General features: G+C 41.9%; 1 protein-coding gene across 5 annotated transcripts in view; it reads right to left on the bottom strand.

Annotated features, from left to right (window-relative positions):
• Positions 1-22969, bottom strand: part of CSTPP1 (centriolar satellite-associated tubulin polyglutamylase complex regulator 1) — a 128915-nt gene that overhangs the window by 75030 nt on the left and 30916 nt on the right. For 4 of the 5 annotated variants that reach the window (XM_083605705.1, XM_083605703.1, XM_083605706.1 and 1 more), the window contains one exon: positions 14832-14934. In XM_083605705.1, the coding sequence (XP_083461831.1) occupies positions 14832-14911 (80 nt within the window). In that variant the 5' untranslated portion in view covers positions 14912-14934. Of the gene's footprint in view, positions 1-14831; positions 14935-17899; positions 17947-22969 lie in introns of all 5 variants that reach the window. The other variant, XM_083605704.1, reaches the window with a different exon arrangement.

Raw genomic sequence — 22969 nt, 5'->3', positions numbered from 1 at the left:
TATGTTGCATAGGAAGGTTGAAGTATCCACAGCTTCATGCCTCTGTTTCCCTAATCTATAAAACAAAGTCAAAACCTTACCTTGTAGCCTTGGATGGAATATATTCCTTGTTTGCGGAATATATTCCTTGCCTGAAGTTCCCTCAAGGGCCAGGATAGTAACTTTCATGGGGGAAAAGACGATTAAGAAGGACATTGTAAAACATCTCTTGTTTCTTTCAAGCATGTGACCCAGAGAAAAAGTAGTCATACTGTTCTACAGGTGCAAAACCAGCCATATGATAGGTTGCAATCAGTTATGATCCACCACCGCCATTTTGTAATGCAACACAGCTGGACTGATCTCCCCAAGGGCAGATTTTGCTGTAACATTTTTCTTTCACTGGCAAATACACATTTAAAAAACGTTTATGCTGAAATGCAAAATCCATATGGGAGAAAGATCTACGAGCAAGAGCAAACAAGAGTTCTCATGTTTACGGACTCTATCTGCAAAACCCATGTGGATTTTGCATTCCGATGTGACGGTTTTCACATTTATTTTTCCACAAAGAAAAAAATGATGTTGGAATCATCCTTCAGTTTCCTACAGGGTATGTTTTGCAATGGAAGGGTAGCCAGTATTTGATGGAAATTCCCATCTTCAGCGGAAGACATTCCAGGAAATTTCTTTAATAAAAACAAAACAAGAAACAACAAGCTGAATCAGTGTTCTATTCTGACCTTTATTCTATATGTGCCCCTTAAAAAAACACAACTAAACACTAGCTAGAAAGCAGGTAAAGCAAGGCATTTAGGAATAATCAGAGCTCAAATAAAGAAATATATAGAACTGAATACTTCATATTTGAGCTCTTAATGTTTTCTGAATATTCTTCTGGTTTCTGGGGCAGAACTCCCAAATGAATCTGAACAGGGAGAGATAACCAAGAACAGGAAAGATTTCCTTTGGCTGCAAACAGTGAGAGTCTATATAGACCAGGGCTTCCCAACTTTTTTTGACCAGGAAATCAAAGGAAATGCCATGGGCATCCAAAAACAACAATTTCACAGGGGAAAACCCCAATAAGGCTCAGAATTCCCACCCACCAAAAAAGACAGGCAAAACAAATGAAACTCAGACCAAAAAAATAATCAGGCAGGCTTCCCCCCTCCAAAAAACAACGCCTCATTCAAAAAACATTGGGGGGCCAGGAAGCTTTGGGAAACACCAAAGATGGTGTCTAGGTCACCATACAATACATGGAGCTATTCACACATTAAATAACAATAAACCCATCATGTACCATCATGTGTACCTTAACATGGTTCTTCAGGCAACCCCAGCTCTCTGAAAAGCATACATAAGAAAAATCTGCTTCTCCCCCACCCCACCCCATGCAAGGGCATCATCTGAGCATACTCTGGAACCAATACAAACGCTTTTACAATTTCTTTCTTTTTTTATACAAACTGTGCCTCCCAATATGCACATGACCTGATGTGTGAAGAGGCCTTCCTTGTTACATTAGTGTGTTGGCTGCAGTGTGTAGGTGTATCGTGTGAACGCTCCCCACGCTCCTTTCCAGGGCTGGAAAGTGGTTAGTTTAACCTCCGGTTTGCTAGTGAAACTGATTTACTGTGTTGCGAAATAATGCATGTCTAAAAAGTGTGTCGCCAACATGAAAAGTTTGGAAAGCTCTGGCCTAGACTGTGAAACTCTCTGCCATGGGAGATCCATCAGGCCCTCTTTGATGGGTTTCCAATACCACTTCTTGACTGTACTGACCTGTCAGACATTTGAAATCATTGTGCCTACTCTCTCTCACACCTTGACATTGTTTTGAATGGGCTGGCCTTCATTCAGTTAATGGCTGTTTTTTAAACTTGTTGGTTTTTTCATTGTTGCTATTAGTTACCTTGGGTGTTTCAATCTGAAAGGCACTACAGTGGTACCTCAGGTTAAGAACTTAATTCGTTCTGGAGGTCCGTTCTTAACCTGAAACTGTTCTTAACCTGAAGCACCACTTTAGCTAATGGGGGCCTTCCACTGCTGCTGCGCTGCTGCTGCACAATTTCTGTTCTCATCCTGAAGCAAAATTCTTAACCCGAGGTACTATTTCTGGGTTAGCGGAGTCTGTAACCTGAAGTGTCTGTAACCTGAAGCATCTGTAACCCGTACAGTGGTACCTCAGGTTACAGACACTTCAGGATACAGACTCCACTAACCCAGAAATAGTACCTTGGGTTAAGAACTTTGCTTCAGGATGAGAACAGAAATCGCACGGCAGCAGTGCAGCGCAGCAGCAGTAGGAGGCCCCATTAGCTAAAGTGGTACCTCAGGTTAAGAACATTTTCAGGTTAAGAACGGACCTCCAGAACGAATTAAGTTCTTAACCCGAGGTACCACTGTATATAAAAGCCTGGTTTGCCCATAACAGGAAGCTATAGTCAGAAACAAACTATGGCTTACTGTGAATGAGTAGAAAGCTGGTGCCCACTGCTTATTTACATCTACTCCGCCCTGCTGCCTTCTGGGAGAAACAAATGAGGCTTAGATTAGTGTTACGTGCAAACCAACCCTTGTGGTTTGCTTCTCTCCAAACAAACTTTTTTACCAGCAGCTATTTGGCATTTTATTTAATTTGGGGTTAAGTGACTTAACCTTCCAAACAAATTGTTCAAGGCTTTTGAATTCCAAAAGATTAAATTTGACTGTCCACTAAGTAAGCCATGGTCTTCTATATACGATCTTTCATGCAACAGAAAAGGTCAGTCGCTATTGCTAAAGGGTTTTCTTTAAAACATTCCATTTGAAGTTGTCCTAGAGTTTTCATAGAATCATAGAATCATAGAGTTGGAAGAGACCACAAGGGCCATCGAGTCCAACCCCCTGCCAAGCAGGAAACACCATCAGAGCACTCCTGACATATGGTTGTCAAGCCTCTGCTTAAAGACCTCCAAAGAAGGAGACTCCACCACACTCCTTGGCAGCAAATTCCACTGTCGAACAGCTCTTACTGTCAGGAAGTTCTTCCTAATGTTTAGGTGGAATCTTCTTTCTTGTAGTTTGGATCCATTGCTCCGTGTCCGCTTCTCTGGAGCAGCAGAAAACAACCTTTCTCCCTCCTCTATGTGACATCCTTTTATATATTTGAACATGGCTATCATATCACCCCTTAACCTCCTCTTCTCCAGGCTAAACATGCCCAGCTCCCTTAGCCGTTCCTCATAAGGCATCGTTTCCAGGCCTTTGACCATTTTGGTTGCCCTCCTCTGGACACGTTCCAGTTTGTCAGTGTCCTTCTTGAACTGTGGTGCCCAGAACTGGACACAGTACTCCAGGTGAGGTCTGACCAGAGCAGAATACAGTGGCACTATTACTTCCCTTGATCTAGATGCTATACTCCTATTGATGCAGCCCAGAATTGCATTGGCTTTTTTAGCTGCCGCGTCACACTGTTGGCTCATGTCAAGTTTGTGGTCAACCAAGACTCCTAGATCCTTTTCACATGTACTGCTCTCAAGCCAGGTGTCACCCATCTTGTATTTGTGCCTCTCATTTTTTTTGCCCAAGTGCAATACTTTACATTTCTCCCTGTTAAAATTCATCTTGTTTGTTTTGGCCCAGTTCTCTAATCTGTCAAGGTCGTTTTGAAGTGTGATCCTGTCCTCTGGGGTGTTAGCCACTCCTCCCAGTTTGGTGTCATCTGCAAATTTGATCAGGATGCCCTTGAGTCCATCATCCAAGTCGTTGATAAAGATGTTGAATAAGACAGGGCCCAAGACAGAACCCTGTGGCACCCCACTAGTCACTCTTCTCCAGGATGAAGAGGAACCATTGATGAGCACCCTTTGGGTTCGGTCAGTCAGCCAGTTACAAATCCACTGAGTGGTAGCATAGTCAAGACCGCATTTTACCAGCTTCTTTACAAGAATATCATGGGGCACCTTGTCAAATGCCTTGCTGAAATCAAGGTAGGCTACATCCACTGCGTTCCCTTCATCTACCAGGCTTGTAATTCTGTCAAAAAACGAGATCAGGTTCGTCTGACATGACTTATTTTTCAGAAATCCATGCTGACTATTGGTGATCACAGCATTCCTTTCTAGGTGCTCACAGACTGTTTGCTTAATGATCTGCTCCAGAATCTTCCCTGGTATTGATGTCAGACTGACTGGGCGGTAATTATTTGGGTCCTCTCTTTTCCCCTTTTTGAAAATAGGGACAACATTTGCCCTCCTCCAGTCTGCCGGGACTTCGCCTGTTCTCCAGGAATTCTCAAAGATGACTGCCAGTGGTTCTGAAATCACATCTGCCAGTTCTTTTAATACTCTTGGATGCAGTTCATCTGGCCCTGGAGACTTGAACACATCTAGACTAGCCAAGTATTCTTGTACTATCTCCTTAGTTATTCTGGGCTGTGTTTCCTCTGCTGAATCATTTGCTCCAAATTCTTCAGGTCGGGCATTGTTTTCTTTATCGGAGAAGACTGAGGCAAAGAAGGCATTGAGGAGTTCAGCCCTTTCTGTGTCCCCTGCACAGCGGCAGGAGAGTCCCACTATTCAATGCAATTCTGATTGACATGTTGTTGTTTAGTCGTTTAGTCATGTCCGACTCTTCGTGACCCCATGGACCAGAGCACACCAGGCACTGCTGTCTTCCACTGCCTCCCGCAGTTTGGTCAAACTCATGTTAGTAGCTTCGAGAACACTGACCAACCATCTCATCCTCTGTCGTCCCCTTCTCCTTGTACCCTCAATCTTTCCCAACATCAGGGTCTTTTCCAGGGAGTCTTCTCTTCTCATGAGGTGGCCAAAGTATTGGAGCCTCAGCTTCAGGATCTGTCCTTCCAGTGAGCACTCAGGGCTGATTTCCTTCAGAATGGATAGGTTTGATCTTCTTGCAGTCCATGGGACTCTCAAGAGTCTCCTCCAGCACCATAATTCAAAAGCATCAATTCTTCGGTGATCAGCCTTCTTTATGGTCCAGCTCTCACTCCCATACATCACTACTGGGAAAACCATAGCTTTAACTTATACAGACCTTTGTCGGCAAGGTGATGTCTCTGCTTTTTAAGATGCTGTCTCGGTTTGTCATTGCTTTTCTCCCAAGAAGCAGGCGTCTTTTAATTTTGTGACTGCTGTCACCATCTGCAGTGATCATGGAACCCAAGAAAGTAAAATCTCTCACTGCCTCCATTTCTTCCCCTTCTATTTGCCAGGAGATAATGGGACCAGTGGCCATGATCTTAGTTTTTTTGATGTTAAGCTTCAGACCATATTTTGCACTCTCCTCTTTCACCTTCATTAAAAGGGTCTTTAATTCCTCCTCACTTTCTGCCATTAAGGTTGTGTCATCTGCATATCTGAGGTTGTTGATATTTCTTCCGGCAATCCTAATTCCAGCTTGGAATTCATCCAGTCCAGCTTTTCGCATGATGAATTCTGCATATAAGTTAAATAAGCAGGGAGACAGTATACAGCCTTGTCGTACTCCTTTCCCAGTTTTGAACCAATCAGTTGTTCCATATCCAGTTTTAACTGTAGCTTCTTGTCCCACATAAAGATTTCTCAGGAGACAGATGAGGTGATTAGGCACTCTCATTTCTTTAAGAACTTGCCATAGTTTACTGTGGTCGACACAGTCAAAGGCTTTTGATTGACATACACAAGCACTAAATTTCTTGCAGCTCTCCCTCTTGGGAGAGATGGGGTATGGAAGGGAAAATGATGTTTGTGTTACTTTTAATGATTATATTGAACTAGTTGTCAAGCTATCTGAAGAAGGCGATTTGGTACCAAAATGATTGCATCTGATAAATAAAACAGAGGTACAGTGCCCAGCCCAGGGGAAAAAAATCATTTATTATCTGCATCCAACTTACGGCATAGCAAGGAAAGGAAAGGCTATTGGCTGGCTACTAGTAAAATTAAATACCAGTGTTGAGAAAAAGGGCAAATTAATTCATCATGTGTCAAGTCTCCATTGTCTACTAACTGTGGAACAGAATTAATGGCAGCAAGACAATCTAACAGTGCTTGGGACCAAAGAACAGCAGAGCCCCATGTGCACAACCCCCCCCCCCAATATATTATTGCTTGCATTTTGAATATCCCCAGCCATAACTCTGCAACGACGTATGAATAATACAAAATTTAAATACATATATGCACTTGCATTGCATTGCAAATATAATATTTTTCTTTCAGCTCAAACTCTTAACTGCTCACACATCCTAGATGCCATTAAAAGAATTGCAAACATTTATGCATAAAACATCATGTTTTGGGGAAGTTCGACGAAGAGCTCCTGCTGAGATGGAAATCAGTCTTGCCCTTCATCTCTAAAATGAGAACAGTGACTTCTCTCACAGGGCTGTTGCAAGGATGAACAAAATAAGGACTTTAAAAGCCTCTTGCATATTAAAGCAGCAACATTCAGAAAAATAACAATCCCCAAACTGATGGAATTTTGCTTCCGCTATGATTGTGATTTACCATCATGATTAACCTACATATGCTGGTTTACTTTTCTTGCTTTGAATCACTTTAGTTGTTTCAAGAGATATACTTTGGGAAGGAGGGAGGGTCAGTCCTAAAGAATGCTAGGCTGGCAAGGCTCTTGGTCAAATATAAGATAATATTAAACCCACTTCTGCCATTCTAGTATACCATAGTGGTATAAGTGTGAAAGATCCCAGTTCAAATCCACCTTAGGCCCCAACTCAGCAGGGGACCTTAAGCAAACTATTATTTTCTTAGCTTCAGTGTTCCCATCTGCAAAATGGGAATAACACTGGCCTACCTTATGAAAGCACTGAACTCTACTGAAATGTTAGGTGCGAAATGCTTTGAACCGTTAAATATGTTGTATAAATGCTGTTTTATTCTTAAAATAAAGGCAGAAAGAGAGAGAGATCACTGTCTAGGTCATCTGGAGCATGAAGAACACTTTAAGTGAAAAGTCTCTGCCTCTTTAGGGATTTTCAGTATCTGTGAATTTAGATAGAAACATTTTTAAGGAATGATGTAAAAACCCCAGTGAGACACCTGCTTCATTTTCAGACAAATTTAGCTACAAAACATTTTTACACAGTTCGATGTTTAGGCCTTTGGTGGGAGAGGATATCAAGAGGCACTCTAGAGATGCTGCAGATTTGCTGGTGTATATTCACATAAGTGTTGTTGTTTTTCTTGTTTTGAGGGAATATGTTCAGGTCTCTAAACTTAATAACGATGGGATTAAATCCACACTATCAACACAGCTAAAACCTCTGAGTCACTCAGTTGCACATTCCAAGAAGGAATGTCAAATTCTCTTTCCCCCCCCCCCAAAAAAAAACCCTATTCCAGAATCTAAGCAGCATTCTGGATGTGGGAAGAGAGGTCTTCAAGGACAAATGACTTTATTGCAGTGTAAACAAGCTCTGGATTCTAGGAAGGTTGGGAAATAAATCCCAAGCACTCCCTCTACAAGGCAGCTACTCAAGCTGGAATCTGAGCACTACTGATCATTCTGGTTTAAAATATTGTGGTCCTCTTCATTAAGCTAAAATATCCAGAGTCATTATTCACTCAACAGTGATTTTATATAGCTCTCCACAGAGTTCACCAACACTTCCACACCCAAGTAGTTAACAATAACATCAGGCAATAGGCATCCTAAAACTGGGAATAAAAATAGCTTCATGTCAGACTTCCTACGGTTCATGTTATTCCTCACAGAGGGGTGGTGATCTGAATATTATTATTATAATAACATTTCATTCGCCATCTTCAGGTATCCTTGTCAGGTGTTAAGCAAGGCAGCAGATGGGGGTTGTGAGGATGAGTGGGCTAACTCTGCCCCACCATTGCTCATCTCCATGAGCTGGAGAATGAACTTCTGAATGCTCCATGCATTTCAGAAAAATGATTTCCCATAGTTTCTCGCTGCTGAGATATCATAGCTCAAGAAGTCAGATTATAGGAGGCTGTCCACTTCAGACATCCGCCTTTCAGCTTACAGAGGATGACAAGAATGGTGGCTGGGGGACTGAAGCTAGTGCACTTACCCTTATGTCCCCCTTGCATGCTAACACCCAACAGGAACACCTGAAGGAGATTATTGTCAAATTACTTACCCAGAACTCTTCCTTAGGGCATACATTATGCAAGCAAGAAAAACGGCCATTCCATTCCTTGCAAAATGGAAGGATGTCACTTTCTTGCTCTATTCAGAGCAGAGCAGATGACAAGCAGAAACTGAACAGCCCCACCATACCATGTAGAAGATACGCAACTATTCATCCTGATGCATTTTACTGTTTATTCTGAAGGCACAGAACACCAGCTTTGGCTCACTGAGCACAAGTAAGTGGCTCCCAAGAGCAGGCTGGTCAGAAGATGTCAACATGCCAGCCTTTTCCCTACATTTAGATTAAATCCTCGTCACATTTTATCAGCAGAAAGGAAAGCCCAATTAGTGGAAGGAAGAGAATATGCTTACAGCTCCACATCTCTGGCTACCAATTACAGGAAAGCACAACTAGCCAAAAGAAATGAAGACTCGGTGGATACTATTCCAGTAAACCTCACATATGTAGAAACCCACTCAGATACTATGCTTCAGTATTTTATTCAGAAAGTAATGAACAAATCTACCAGAAGTAAATCTAAAGCTATGCAGCTAGCTGAGAGTCTGCAAATATGGCAATCTTTGAGCTTCTGCCAACCTGTTACCATCTTCTGACTGCGTGCCCCATCCATCTTATTTTTGCCAAGCAAAAACCTAAAACTAGTATAACTTCATCAATTCACTTAAGAGTCTTCAACAAGCTCTATGCATCCAGCTTTATGATGTTACAATAGATCTTTGGCAGCTGTGAACCGGCAAGAGTAGCTGAAGTAGTAATGCCATCTGGCTGCTATTGGCTCAGTAGCAGTGACGGCAGGCAAATGCTTGATCAACATTTCTCTCTCCTTTCTTGGTCATACATAAGCGCCTCCTCACTCCACTTCTCATCTACTGTGATTTCGCAGCCCAAAATTCCAGGAAGGGCCTTGCAAATCAGGGTTTTCAATGGCCATGCATTATTCCGAACCCATGAGCAAGCGAAAGAGAGGAAAAGAGGAATGGGCTTGCACACAAACCAGTGGCCAGCTGCCTTAACCCTGGTGACTTCAACCATATATCTGAACCAGGTCCCAGGATTGGAGCCAGAGTGTAGGTTGCACACAGAACAAGAACTGATTCACCTATAAACAGAAAACTTCTGTTACCAGATTGGGCAGGAGCCTACAGAGTCCAGCTGGCTCTTGCTTCTCTAAATCCAGGTAGTGGCTGCTGCCTGCTAAGCCAGTCAGGCACTTGTCAAATTCTGATGGGTTCTGAGAGGGTTTCCTAATATTAGGGAATTGATGGGACACTGCAGAATCAACCTTTTAGTGCATAGTATACCTATTATACTGAAATGGGAGTTTATTACTACAATGTTCTTCCTTCCTTCCTTCCTTCCTTCCTTCCTTCCAAGTGCATGCATTTGGTAACAGACACAGAAAGAGCTAAGAATATGGTTCTTGTGAGCACAAGCAATGGTATAGTGCCCTGGTGAAATATACTCAAGATGAAAGATACTAAACAAACACACCATATCCCTAAACTCTGAGCCAAAACTTCCACATCCTGCTTGAGGGCCGGATCCGGCCCAATCACCTTCTAAATCCAGCCTGCGGACGGTCTGGGAATCAGTGTGTTTTTACATGAGTAGAATGTGTGCTTTTATTTAAAATGCATCTCTGGGTTATTTGTGGGGCATAGGAATTCATTCATTATTATTTTTCAAAATATAGTCCGGCCCCCCACAAGGTCTGAGGGACAGTGGACTGGCCCCCTACTGAAAAAGTTTGCTGACCCCTGTTCTTGAGTGAACAGGAGGATCTGCTGCAAGATCCCCCTTTAGTTGCAACCCTATGCACAATATCTTGGGTGTATGTCCCGGTATCACGTCTTTCTTTCTGTATAACACTGGGATATACAGTAGAGGCATACCAAGCCCTTTGTGAGCTAGCTTTTCCTTTTCAGCACTTACGGGAGCAGGGTATCTTAGCTAAAACAGAAGACCTGCCAGGAATCAGCAACAGAAAATCCCAGTGGAAGCTTTGAGCCGAAAGGATCACTTCACAGCCAGGTTGGTGACAGCAGAAGTTTCACACATGCCACACAGCTTGCTGCAGCCAGCCAGTATTGCTGAGATAACATTGTCATCTCTTCACTGGAGCAGGGCAATGCTAAGGCCTTGGGGAAGAGTAGGGTGGGGAGTGAATAAAATCCTAAAAGAAAGGAAAGAAAGAAAAAAAGAAGGAAGGAAGGAAGGCAGGCATGTGCCCTGGGACTACAGAATGCTAATATCAAGGTGAAAACACTCAAGAAGCACACCATATCCTGAAACCCTGCACCAAAACATCCACATCCTGCTGAATAGGCTTGATGATGACGAAAAACAGACTCTCAAGCCCTGGGGCTTTTCTCCCATCTTGCTGTCTGGTGGCTCAATCAATGGCCGGAACATTCTGCTGTCACTACAATTATTATTTTTACTTCAAAATGACCCCCGGTTCCTGTACCCTAACCAATGTTTCTACAAAATAATCTAGAGGAAATTAAGAAATCCCACAATCGTCTCTCAGCTGACACAAAAATCTCTCAGCTGACAAACGTGAAAACTCTTGATGTTCCTTTTGAAGAGGTAGATACCTCAGGACAGGCAGTGTATTTCATTGTGCTCTCAGCAAGGATGTTACATTTATTAGAAAAATCAAGGAATACAAATGTACAAAAGGAATTATTTTCCTTCAAAAGATGCAGAAACTGGGCTCACAAAAGAAATTATTTCAGTTTGGGCCTTACAGCAATAACCGTAAGGATGTAGACCCCAGTTTGGGTCTTTAGTGTTTACAACTAACACCCTATTTTTACTGAGTTTGCTGTGAAACATCACTGGTCCCGCGTGCCATTGTCTGCTGCTGAGCTAGTGGCTGCAGTACTGCTTTTTCACCATCTGCAATGATGGCAGAAGAGACCTCCCTCTTCTGGCTACCGTCACAAAGGTACAGAGAATAAAACACGAGGGTCTAACTCAGTGGTGGCCAAACTTGGCCCTCCAGCTGTTTTGGGACTACAATTCCTGTCATCCCTGACCACTGGTCCTGTTAGCTAGGGATGATGGGAGTTGTAGTCCAAAAACAGCTGGAGGGCCAAGTTTGGCCACTGCCCAGTTTAAAAGGAGCACCCTGGTGCCTTAAATGGAACACCGAGGAGTCTGCCATGTGCTCTGACCCTCTCACCCTAGAAAGATTATAGCAGCCTGCCAAAGAAATCATTGCCAACCCCCAGAGCTTAAGATAACCACTGACAAAGTAAAACTCAGAGATAGGGGGGAAAACATTTTTCAAGCTATGCCTCAGCTGCTTCCCACTCCAGGTCTTGCCCCCCTTGGGATAACGATATGTCTAGCTATAACTGTCAAAAAGAAAAACAGAATAGCAGCACCTGAAAATGTCTTCCTCTCCTGCATAAGCTTTTCAGAGACTCTAGGGAGAATTCAGCTTGAGCAAAAAACCCTTCTGGAATTTCATATCCTTCCTTTAGGAGTGTTAAGAGAAATGCGACCCCACTTTCAGAAAGTCTTGATCTATCTGAGCACACCGGCAATCATTTACTCGTATTCTAGGGCGATGTTACATTCACAGAAACAATCACATGTTTGTTTCACCAAAGTACCACAGCCAAGAGAGGATGTGGAGGCTCAACAGATCAAGAACTGGAGAGTCAGGTAAACGTCTTGATGAGGTGGGAGTGGGACAATACTGCTGATAAATATTTTAAAATGTTTTTAAAAGCAGAATGAGGAACCTTTCATCATTACTTTGCGGTCTTCATACTCTGAAATTTTAAGTACATACAATGTATTTCATGGACAGGGGTGGCGGTGGCAATAGCTAAGCGAAAGAGCACGTGCTTAGCATACAAAAATTGTCCTTTCAATCCCCAGCATCTCCAGGTAGGACAGGGGGTGTCCCCCTTCAAAAACTGGGCTAAATGGACTCATGGCACAACTTAGGAAGGCAGCTTCCTTCATTCCCATGCAATTTATGCTTATTCTAATGCTTGCACTGAAGAGGTGCTCAAATGATTATCTCATCTGGGTCTTCAACAGCCTGTCATGACCCTGGAGTCAGATTCCCCATCTTCAGGGAATGAGGTCAACAACTCTGAATTAGAAGGGGAATTACCCACAAGATGAGCCTGTGATGCCAGTGTCACTGTGACCTGAGGATGTCGAATTGACAACTTCTGATTCAAGAGTACTCCAGCGCAGAATCCCCAGATTCCACCCTGGTGCTGGACCCCTTTAACAGACGAGGCACCTTTCAGTGAAGGTAGATTTTGTAATTGGGGTATAGCTGCTGCTCATATATAGGGCGCAGTCTAAGTCCGACTTGCTGAAGCAGCATCAAAGGTCTGTGCTCTTTTATTATCCAGCCTGGACCCTGCACAAGATGCTCTCTGCAGAGCAGAACAGGGCCTCCTTGATTCCAGCAGGGAGGGAATATGCATTTGACAGAGGCTCAAACCACATTTTGAGTGCTAATATTGTTGTGGTTCTTGTGGTTATTTTAGTTGGGATCTTTGGCGATTATCTTTGTGTTACATGAGGAAATGATATTTTTGTTCATTAGTTATGAATCATGGAGGAATACGTTTAGTGTGTTATGACTGATTTTAAATGTATTTCCATGAACTGCATGAATTTATTTCATGTATATGATTCTTATTGCTACAACTTGCTTTCAGGTCCTGATAGGAAGTAATGGATAAGTCAAATAAATACTGACTTCCCCCTTTCTTTCTTATTTTTTTCATTTTTAACACAAAGCAGACTCTTAAGTTGGAGCTGGAGAAGGGCAAATGGGAAGAGGTTGATTAAGCCTGTCTTCTTTAGTCCTTTTTTCTGCTCAAAATCCACCTTCTCCAGTCTGTTTCTCCACCAATTTAGCAAAACATACAAGGACCTTGAAGGTTCCCCAAACCTTTCCAACTATGGGTAAAACAGTCACTGAGAAAAGGAAGTTTTTAGCTGAGAAACCAAACGGAGAGGGAAGCGTTAAGCTGCTTCTTCCTGTCCATCCATTTTTCCATCAGATGCTGATTTTTTTTTAAAGCAGAGGACAGTATCAGGGAGCTGTACAGAGCATACGTTCGCACCTTCCATACACAAGTTGCTGGATGATTCTCTTCTTTATGTCTTTGCTTACAGAAGAATTCTGCTGGGAAGCAGTGAGGAATGTTAAGAATCCCAACAATGTCCACTACACAGACAGCCACCTGTGCCACACACAGCATGGCATTTCCCCACTTGGCCGGGGTTTTTTTCTTCTTCACAAGCTGTGACCTCCCTTATCCCTATTGACCTAAAGACAAACACTTCATTCCTGCAATTCCCCATTATTCCAGCTTGTAGGCTTGAGCAGTCACAGCCTCATTTTTAGGACGCTAAATTCTTTAATGCATTCATTCAGCCCTTCACATTGTCTGTCTTATCTAAACGAAGGGCTAAAAGAGGCAAGACAAAATTCCTATTCCTCTCTCCAAATCCAAATTCTACTTTATTCGGTCTGCTTGCTCTCTTTTAAAATGAAAATTGCATTTCTTCATATTCTGACAAGAGAATAAAGGCCGAATGTGTGTGCACCAGGGGTAAAGCACAGCCTAAAATGCCCACAAAAGAATCTGTTTAAACCAACCCCCCTCCCCCTGCTATATCTGAAAGTGAGGGAATGAAATAAAGAGATGATTCTCAAAAATAAGAGAAGTGCTTGTCAGTGGAGATAATCAGAGGAACAAGGCAATATGGAGAATACCAAGCCTTCTTGTGAAAGAGCCTCATGGTGAGAAGAGCACTTTATACGTAAGATTTTCTGCACTATTTGGGCTGTCGAGAAGAGTAAGAAGAGAAGCACCAATTCCCTGCCTAAAAACCTGTTGTTTTAGGACAAGGATGGGGAACCTGTGACCTTACAGATGTTGTTGGACTTCCAACTCCCATCAGCTCCAACCAGCATGGCCAATGGCCAAGGATGATGGGAATGTAGTCCAGCGACATCTAGAAATATGAAAGGTAAAGCTATTATTGTTACAGCACTATATAACTGATTTCAGTTATTTCAAATACAGCCTTGTTGTCAGGCACAATTTATCGTGCGGCTGGATCAAACATGCCAAATCCCATCCACACTAGTCATCCTTCAGAGCAGAATTTCATTTAGATTTGTTGGTGCGTGTTCCCCATAAATTAAGTTTGGGTTCAAGAATCCCCATCCCTACAGGAACAAAAATTAATTACAAAGATAAACATAACTATAGGTGTGATAGGCATGTTTGTATCAGCCACCTTGTTATACAAACAACCATCAATCTCCAGGCCAGGAGACTTGTTCACAACAATGGTAAAAGATTCAGGTGGGTAGCCGTGTTGGTCTGACGCATTAAATAAATAAATAAATAAATAAATAAATAAATAAATAATTGTCCAGTAGCACCTTGTAGACCAACTAAGTTTGTTCTGGTATAAGTTTTCATGTGCATGCACCAGAAGAAGGAAGCAATAGTTGGTTGTATATATAGTAAGTTATATTTCTAAGGCTAAGCATAGAGTTGAGCTGGACTTGGTGGTTCATTTAAGTGCAGACATGTTATATGTATGGGCTAATATGGTATTTGCTGTCACAGTCTCATTCTGTGTTTGTCCTTCCTGTTGCTCTGATCCACTTTCAGACTAAGTTTGCTGTACTAGCTAGTGATGTACTTACTATTCAGTGAAGAATCTGGCAATACCATATTGACTAATATCGTCTCTGCTTTCCAACAGCTGGCTCACTGCATCTTCCATATATGTGAGGACGTGTTGTTGAGCTGAAAAAGAGGGAACATAAGGAAACGGAAACGTATGACTAGCCTTGGATATAACCCTATGGCTTAAAATAGTGGTTGGCAAACAAGTCTTCAGGACCGTACAACCCACAGCAAACTTCTCCTTCTAAGAGATCCCAAAGGGATGTTTTCTCAGGGGCAGTTGGGTACCCATCAAAGTAGCATTTATAAAAGTTGACACATTAGAGTCCAAATGGCTCACTAAGCAGAACTGTACATTTTCAAGACTGCTGGTATAAGGGTTGTTAGAGCTTGACAAAGGACACTATTCATTTGCTGTAGAGTTTTTGGACAAGGACAACTTGGTGAAATGCTTTAGCAACTTTACTGCTTTCACAAAAGGCCACACAAGTGGAAGGATATTGGCATGGATGTGCCCTTCTTTCAGCCACTTTGATGCCAACAACAAACAGAGGGTTTTTCCTGAACTGCTTTAGTGTTGTTCTAGCAGTACATCTGCAGTAATGTTCCTCTCTCCATGTAAGAAAAGGGGTGGAGTTATTCCTCCAACCTAAGAATAACCTTGCTTTAAACTGTGAAGCACAAGAGACAGAGACCAGGGTCTAGTCTGAAGGCACGTGAGACAGTTATTCTCCTGGGATTCAATTGGTCTGGGTCTGGTCAACAGGCGAGGGAGGTCTCCTGAGAACCATATGCATGCCACCTTCAATTATGTGATGAAAAAAATATGTAATATAAATGTATATAAAAATAATTGTAAAAGCTCAAGGTAGGGAAAGGGTGAGCACACTAACACAAAAAAAGAGGGGGAAGCGTTTTTCAAATGGTGGAAGATTTCAAATGGTGGAATAGATAGATTCGACTTCCAGCAAACATTGTGTTGATGTAACTGCTGCATGCAATAAGTACCTCAAACACAGGGCTGCCACATTCTGCGACATCCAGCCAGTTATGCCTGTTGGGCTCCATAATCATGCATTACAAGCAATTCTAGTTAGTGGTGTGTGGATTGCTAAAGAGCACAAGAGCGCTTATTGGAACAATGGAATTTAGTTGGTCCAGCCATGCACAGAGTCCTCTCAGTAGAAGCCCAGTTAGAAAAGGAAGTGCATAAATCTGGACTGATGCATCCTTCTAATTAAAAAGAAATGCAAAAGACACAGTAATGTTCCAGAATCAACTAATAAGGAATGCAGACAAAGCAATCCTATTGAAGTTATCAGAAGGTCCATTCCTAATGCACACAGGTCCATCCTTAAACTATAGCTCAACAGTTCCAGTACAAGATTGTCACCTGAAACTGGACGGTATGGTCATATTTAGAATCTTATCTGGGGTAGTTGTTCTTATCCTGCAAGTGAGCAGCTTCAGAAAGTGGTAAGGGATAAAAGGGACATCCACCTAGAGCACCTTACCAGCTGAATCAACCCTGGCAATCAGTGGGCTGACAGATGTTACAGGCAGATAATTCTCATATCCAGATAATTTCAAAATCAGATGATTGCTGGCTGATGTAGACAAGTTTATTACCAACAGCATAGCTTAATACATGCTAACAGTACAAAAAGTTACCAGCAACTTTTTCCACCCTGTACAGTGTGGGATTCTTTTCATCTAAAATTATTTAGGGAACGTTACAAATTTAAGTTTTAGAAACTTGCATTTCTGTTATGTTTAACTTACTTTTACATTGACTTGGGATTTGCTTGTGAAAGAGAGTTATATTTTAACAACTGTCTACTCACAATAAAAATCTATCTTGACTTTACACAAGGGCTTTGTCAATTGCACTGGCTTCTAGTCTGTTTTCAGGTCCAATTCAAAGTGCAGCTTGGAGTCAGGTTACTTTTTTAATCATATTTTTATTAAAGATTTCTTGGTTTACAAAAGTACGTGTAATGTCTCTTTTTTTCAAGTTACATTTTCTACAGATCAGTTTCATTTGTTGAGACATTAGTGTTACCTTAGGAAGAAAAGGGGGAAAGAAGTGGAGGGGGCCATGGTGAGTGGGGGTGGAGTCGGGTGGTGATGTTTCTATTTTACTTAATGTATGTGTGGGGTTTTGTGTCAGCGTCGCTTGTGTTGGTTCTCTTTACTATTCGCTTGTTTCTTTGCTGGTGAGAGAGGTTGGGGTTGGCCTAGGGTGTGGTTGTTTGCTTGTGATTGGCTGTAGTGAATTTTGTTTTCATGTGTGAGTGGGGTGGGTGTGTGTTTTTGAATCAGGTTAGCCATATTGATTTGTATGCTGTTGGTGGATTCTTGTCATTGTCTTGTTGGGCTGTGTATGTGATAAAGGGGAGCCATACCAGGTGAAGGCGTCTTCTTCCATTTGTCCCCGTGTCAGTTTCAGTTTATTGGATAGTTTTTCTAATAATGCCGTTTCCCATACTATTTGGTACCATTGGTCCATGCTTACTCCTGGGGGTCAGGTTACCTGAAGAATCACCTCCACTCACATGTGCTTAACAGGACTAAAACCACGTTTTATGGCACTTCTGCAGGTGATTCTGTATTTTTGTATACGTACAACTGTTTTTAAAACAGATATTTTTTAAAAAGAACAGTATTCTCTAAGAAAACAGCACAAGGAAACCTACTTCTTGGTTAAGAACAGCTAGTGATACATTTGTTCCTTGCCATCTTACTGCGACTATCTCTCTCTCCCCCCCCCCCCATATCTCTCTCACCTTCCTCAACATCTGGTCTGACTCAGAAGACCCACAGTTCTGCAAGCCACTGTAGTTGTGCATGCTAACTTCTTCCACCCACACATGGTACTTACAATGGAAAGCTCTTTCATCTTGTCATAGCTGACAGGTGGGAAGGCAGGGCAGGTGGACCCAAGGAGAAGCCTAGAGAAGACGATTTGCTAGTGGGCACTATGATTAAAACTTCAGATGAGTTCTGATTGTTATCAGGGACTTTTTCTGTCTAGAACATTATTTAGTACAATGGCAGAATGGGTAAAGCACACCCTGGAAAATACCTTGCAGCTGGTGGTAAGACTGTGAGCCAGAGGTTCAAAGATATTATCTGGCAATAAAAGATACAGGGCGTAGCTTTATTTAATTATTTTAATGCAAAGGAATAAATTTTTTAATTTATGTGAGTGATTAAAGAAAAATAACTCCACGCACCTGTGATGCCTCAGGGAGGAACGAGTCGTGCAACTCAGTCACACTCCTAAGTTAACAGCAACCAGGTTATTTTCTCCTCCTCCTCCTCCCTCCCTTTCCCCTGCGTGCCCAAGTGCTGTGCTCAGTGATCTCCTCCCAGAAATTGTCTGAGCCAGCAACGGCACTCATTAAATCCAAATGCAACATGCTAGTAAAAAGTCCTCACCTCTCACCTAAGAACCTCTTACCCAATTACAACAGGGAGGGCTTCCCCCCCCCACACACACTTTGGTCTTGAAGATGCTCTTCCCATCTGGTCTGGTCCTGTGTCCAAGCCCAGAGATCTGAACACAAGTTAACTGTTCACACACACACTTAAAGTGTGGAACGAGCACCTTGTAATCTGCATCTACAAGATGACACTGCGCAATCCATATTTACAAGTTTATATATCACAAAGCACAGTCTCATAATTCTGTAATAATGACAGCATCCAGTGTTAGAAGATATCTCCCAGCCAGCTGCAATTTCTGATCATCACAAGCAAACACATCTATTAGCTAAATGTTATAACAAATTCACTTGTTTTTAGAAGGTTTTGAAGAATTAATTAACTCTGAAATTCTTCTATCCACCTCTTTTGAAGTTTCCCTTTCCCTTTCTTCACTTTTTTGTTCCTTTCATGGGGTTATTAAAGATAAGTGGTCCATTTAAAGTAAGATGGTACAAGGTTAAAACAGTTAATCAACCAATGCAGATAACATATTCAAACATAGATATCTATACAAGAAAGGTCAGGTGAGAGAAAACAGGAAGGGTAGTGGGTGAAGCAGACAACAAAGTTATCGTAATCACCACTTAGGTCTTATCAGTGAGACATGGTTATTTGTAACATTTTATTTTCATTGCCTCATTAAACCACAAATCTCGCTATTAAAAAGAAAATAAATTTAGTATTAGTAAAGTTAATCTGTGTTCTGATCAGAGTTCTAACAAGCATTTTATCACACACCTGTGAAAGTTAAATCCTTTGACCGCACTGTGGGCAGACAATGAGAAGCTGATAAGAATCAAGTTCTAATACACAGGATCCAAAGGAATCAAATGGTTCTGTTGCTCCGAGGTAAATCAGTAACCAAGCAGATGGAGGCACATCAAATAATGATTGGCATTATGGCAAATGCAGTACAGTACTAGTAGTGCTGAAGCAGAAAGAAAAGCAGCTGTGTTGCCCCAGGAGAAAAAAACACACAATAAAAACATCAACCTTGGGGCAATACCTTTATTTGGAAATTGAAAATATCACAACATTGTGTAAAGGCTTTTGAGGTCTCCAGAATTCATCATCAGACTAGATGGTGAACAGGAATACCCATGGCAATGTTTGTTTTTTGTAATTACAGAGATAGGGAAACAACCATTGTATATATTTGCTTCCCAAGAGGTCCCAGTGTGACCTGATTAACATCTAACACAGCCGAATCTGACCGTCTGTTGTCTTACCCTGGGCTTGTCCACATTTTAGAATTTTTTAGCTGTTAATCTGCTTTTCCCCCATTCGAATTAGACCAGAGTAGTCCACAGCTGCATGTATTTGAATTTGTATATGAAGAACAACCTTGGTCTTTCCTGTTCATACCAACAGGTATTTTTCCCTGCTTTTCAATTTGTTGATTCTATTATGCTAATTAAGTAGCAACAGGGTATGCCCACATATAGCTATGTGTGCACCTTGTTATGAAACAAATTCCCTACCCAACAGCTGTGCAAAAGCACACAGTCAAATTGGGCAGCTGTAAATTTGCTTGTGTAGTTTTCTGGTTTTGTTTAAACCTGAGGGCTCAAAAGAAAATATCTTGCCATATAATACAAACACAAGAGTGTCATCAGGCTACACTTTGCTTGGCCACACACAGGGGGTACTGTGAACTACAGTGTGACAATAGCCTTCAGAGAGCTGTGGGGCCTTCACAGCAGTGTCTGAGGGCAGCGTGGCCTAGGTGGGCCACAGAGCAATAGTCATGACAGGCGAGGGCAGTTCCTCAGCAACTGTCCTGGTCCACTGCCGCTATTGTTCACCTCACAGCCGATGCCATTTCAGCCTTCTCCTGTGAGCAGGATAGTTGCTGAACAGCTGACCCGATCTGTTGTGACTCTTCCTTTGTAGCTCATGTAGGCTGTTGGCCTCCCTTCATGGGAGAATGCATAAAGGGAGGGGGGTTCCTCTGTAGCTAATTTGAGCCTACTTTTGCTGCAGTTTTCCCCTTCCTCACAGGAGAAGCGGTAAGGGGAAGGGAGGCTTGGCAAGGTCCAAAGGGAGAGGGGAGGGAGATATCTCTCTCTCTCCTTTGTGCCTTTCAAGCCTTTCCTCTCTCCAGGTAAGAGCACTCTGTTAATGTTCAGAGGTACCTGATTTGGGGGTTCTCCCACTCTCTGCCTCAGGCGGAAGCAGCAGCATGAGGTGGAAAGGGAAAGGATCTACTGGGTTACCTTAGGCAATTGAAAAACGGAGAGTAGGGGAGCAAGTAAAGGTAAAAGACCCCTGGATAGTTAAAAAGGTAAAGGACCCCTGACAGTTAAGTCCAGTTGCGAACAACTCTGGGGTTGCGGCGCTCATCAGTCAAATTCAACTATGGGGTGTGGCTCTCATCTCTGCTTTCAGGCTGAGGGAGCTGGTGTTAGTCTGCATACAGTGTTTCCACGTCATGTGGCCAGCATAACTAAACCACTTCTAGAGCACGGGACACCGTGACGAGTGCCAGAGTGCACAGAAATGCCATTTATCTTCCCGCTGCAGCGGTATCTATTTATCTACTTATACTGGTACACTTTCGAACAGCTAGGTTGTCACAAGCTGGGACAAAGCAACAGTTCACCCCATTACACAGATTTGAACTGCCAACCTTCTGATCAGCAAGCCCAAGGGGGTTGTCAATGAAGGTTTTGTGCAAATCTGAGGAATCAATTATTGGGCTGCGGCCCTCTCCCTGCATTGTTTATTCTGTTATCACCAGGTTGGGCACTGCTTTTCTTTTGGGTGAAGACAAAGGCCAAGTAGGTAGTTCTGCCTTCTCTCTTGTCACCCAATAGCATTTCTTCATCTTCTCCACATAAAGGACCTACTACTACCTTGTTCTTCCTCTTGCTTTGAACATAGCCAAAAAAGCCTTTAAAAATTATTTTTCATCTCTCTTGCAAATGTGGTAGAGCATACTAAAGGGGCAAACACTACAAAGAAACAACTGTTGTGTAACGGGTGCTCCGTAGCTTTAAATGTAAAACAAGAAGATCCAACTATGAAATGAAAATCGTAATCATAATTTTCCTGACATTTTCCTTGAGGGGAAAAAACCTACCCACTCAATAAGCTGTCAAGTCCAGTGGGAGGTCGAAAAGCTTACATGCTGCAGGGAGGGGGTAAAAATAAAGCCAGCAAGCCCATTACATATTGCCATATCTCCTGTCTCTCCCTCACAGACATTAGGACTCCACTATTGTATGTCTGAGCACTTTCTGTTATGCTGCTCAGTAAGAAAACAGGAGAAAGTGCTGAGGATTATGAAGCAGTTATTACTGGAGCTTAAACACATGCCGCTCTGCTGCAACTTTACTTACAGTGGAATCGTGTGTCTACTCAAAAGCAAGCCTCATTAATTTAATGGGACTTACTTCCAGGAATATGGGTGAAGGATTACAGTTTAAAAGCTGTCAAGAGAACACTAAAAAGAGAAGTCAGAGATGGTGAACAACCGCCTCAGAAATGGACAAGGGATGACCATTCAAATCTCTCGTATTAAGTTCTAAAAGGTTTAAAACAGTATCACATAGCAAACAGCACTACTGCATATATCATCCTCTTTCCGGTAGTGGTTTTTGTTCAAGCCTAGCCATAAGAACATTTTTCAGTGTTTTCAAAGCTGCTACTGCAAAAGTCTTACATTTAGAACTTCATCTGTAATTATCTTCAAAGCACATTTTATTAATTATATTGCGGATAAAAACTGTACCAGATACATTTCCCACTTAAGCATATATTTTCAGGAAGAAACTCGTTGGCTGTTTCAAATAAAAGAATAACTTGGCTCTAGCATCTTGATACACGTTTCCTGGTGCCTAAAGGTGACAAAAGTGATTCATGAAACTAATATTTTGATTGCCAGTCAGGTAACAGTTTGACAGCCACTGTTCCGCAGTGTGTTTTTTGAGCAAGCGTAACAGACACAAACAAAAAAAAATGCAGGCACAAACTGGGTTACTGCATGTAAAATCCTATGTTCTGTCTACAGAGGTACAGTGGTTTCAATCACACAAAAGCATCAAACTATGCTCGCCAAACGTATCTCTGTATACACACAGGGTGTTAAACACTGCTATTAATATATCTGTCAATATCTGTATTGGATTTGAAACTGTTTACAAAGATAAATGTTTTGACTGCTTTTATATAAAAGTTTTTAATTGTTTCTATATATGCAATTGTTTTATAAGTTTTATTCTATTGTTAAATTGCTTTGCATTGCTTCATATGAAATGATTTATACATGAAATAAATAATTGTGCTGTAAAAACTTTTTCAGCTATGAAAATCTTGATTTTTGTGCATTTATGTAACAATCACATATAACCCAGTTGTTTTGCTTAAGCCTGCATAACAGCAGCAGAGCACACAACTTAAATAGACCCCAACCCTATCCATTTAATATTCCACAGTTTTTATGCCAAAATATTAAAACTGCTTTTTAAACTCAGGGAGTCTGGAGGTTAGTGGAACATTACCCTCTGGTCAGTAGGCTGCAAAGCACACATTTATTATAATGCTTTCATTTTCACGGTGCAGATTTCTTCCTTTAAATTGGGCCGTTTTTCAAGGTTTGTGACCTTATCTTCAAATGCCTGTAGCCAGGCTACTATAGCTGACACTCTAAAAACATGTCCTGCCA

Source organism: Podarcis filfolensis (genome assembly GCF_964270895.1).
Source record: "Podarcis filfolensis genome assembly, chromosome: 1".
NCBI lineage: Eukaryota > Metazoa > Chordata > Lepidosauria > Squamata > Lacertidae > Podarcis > Podarcis filfolensis.
Note: the sequence above shows the minus strand (reverse complement) of the source record. Positions and strands in the feature narration are given on the sequence as shown.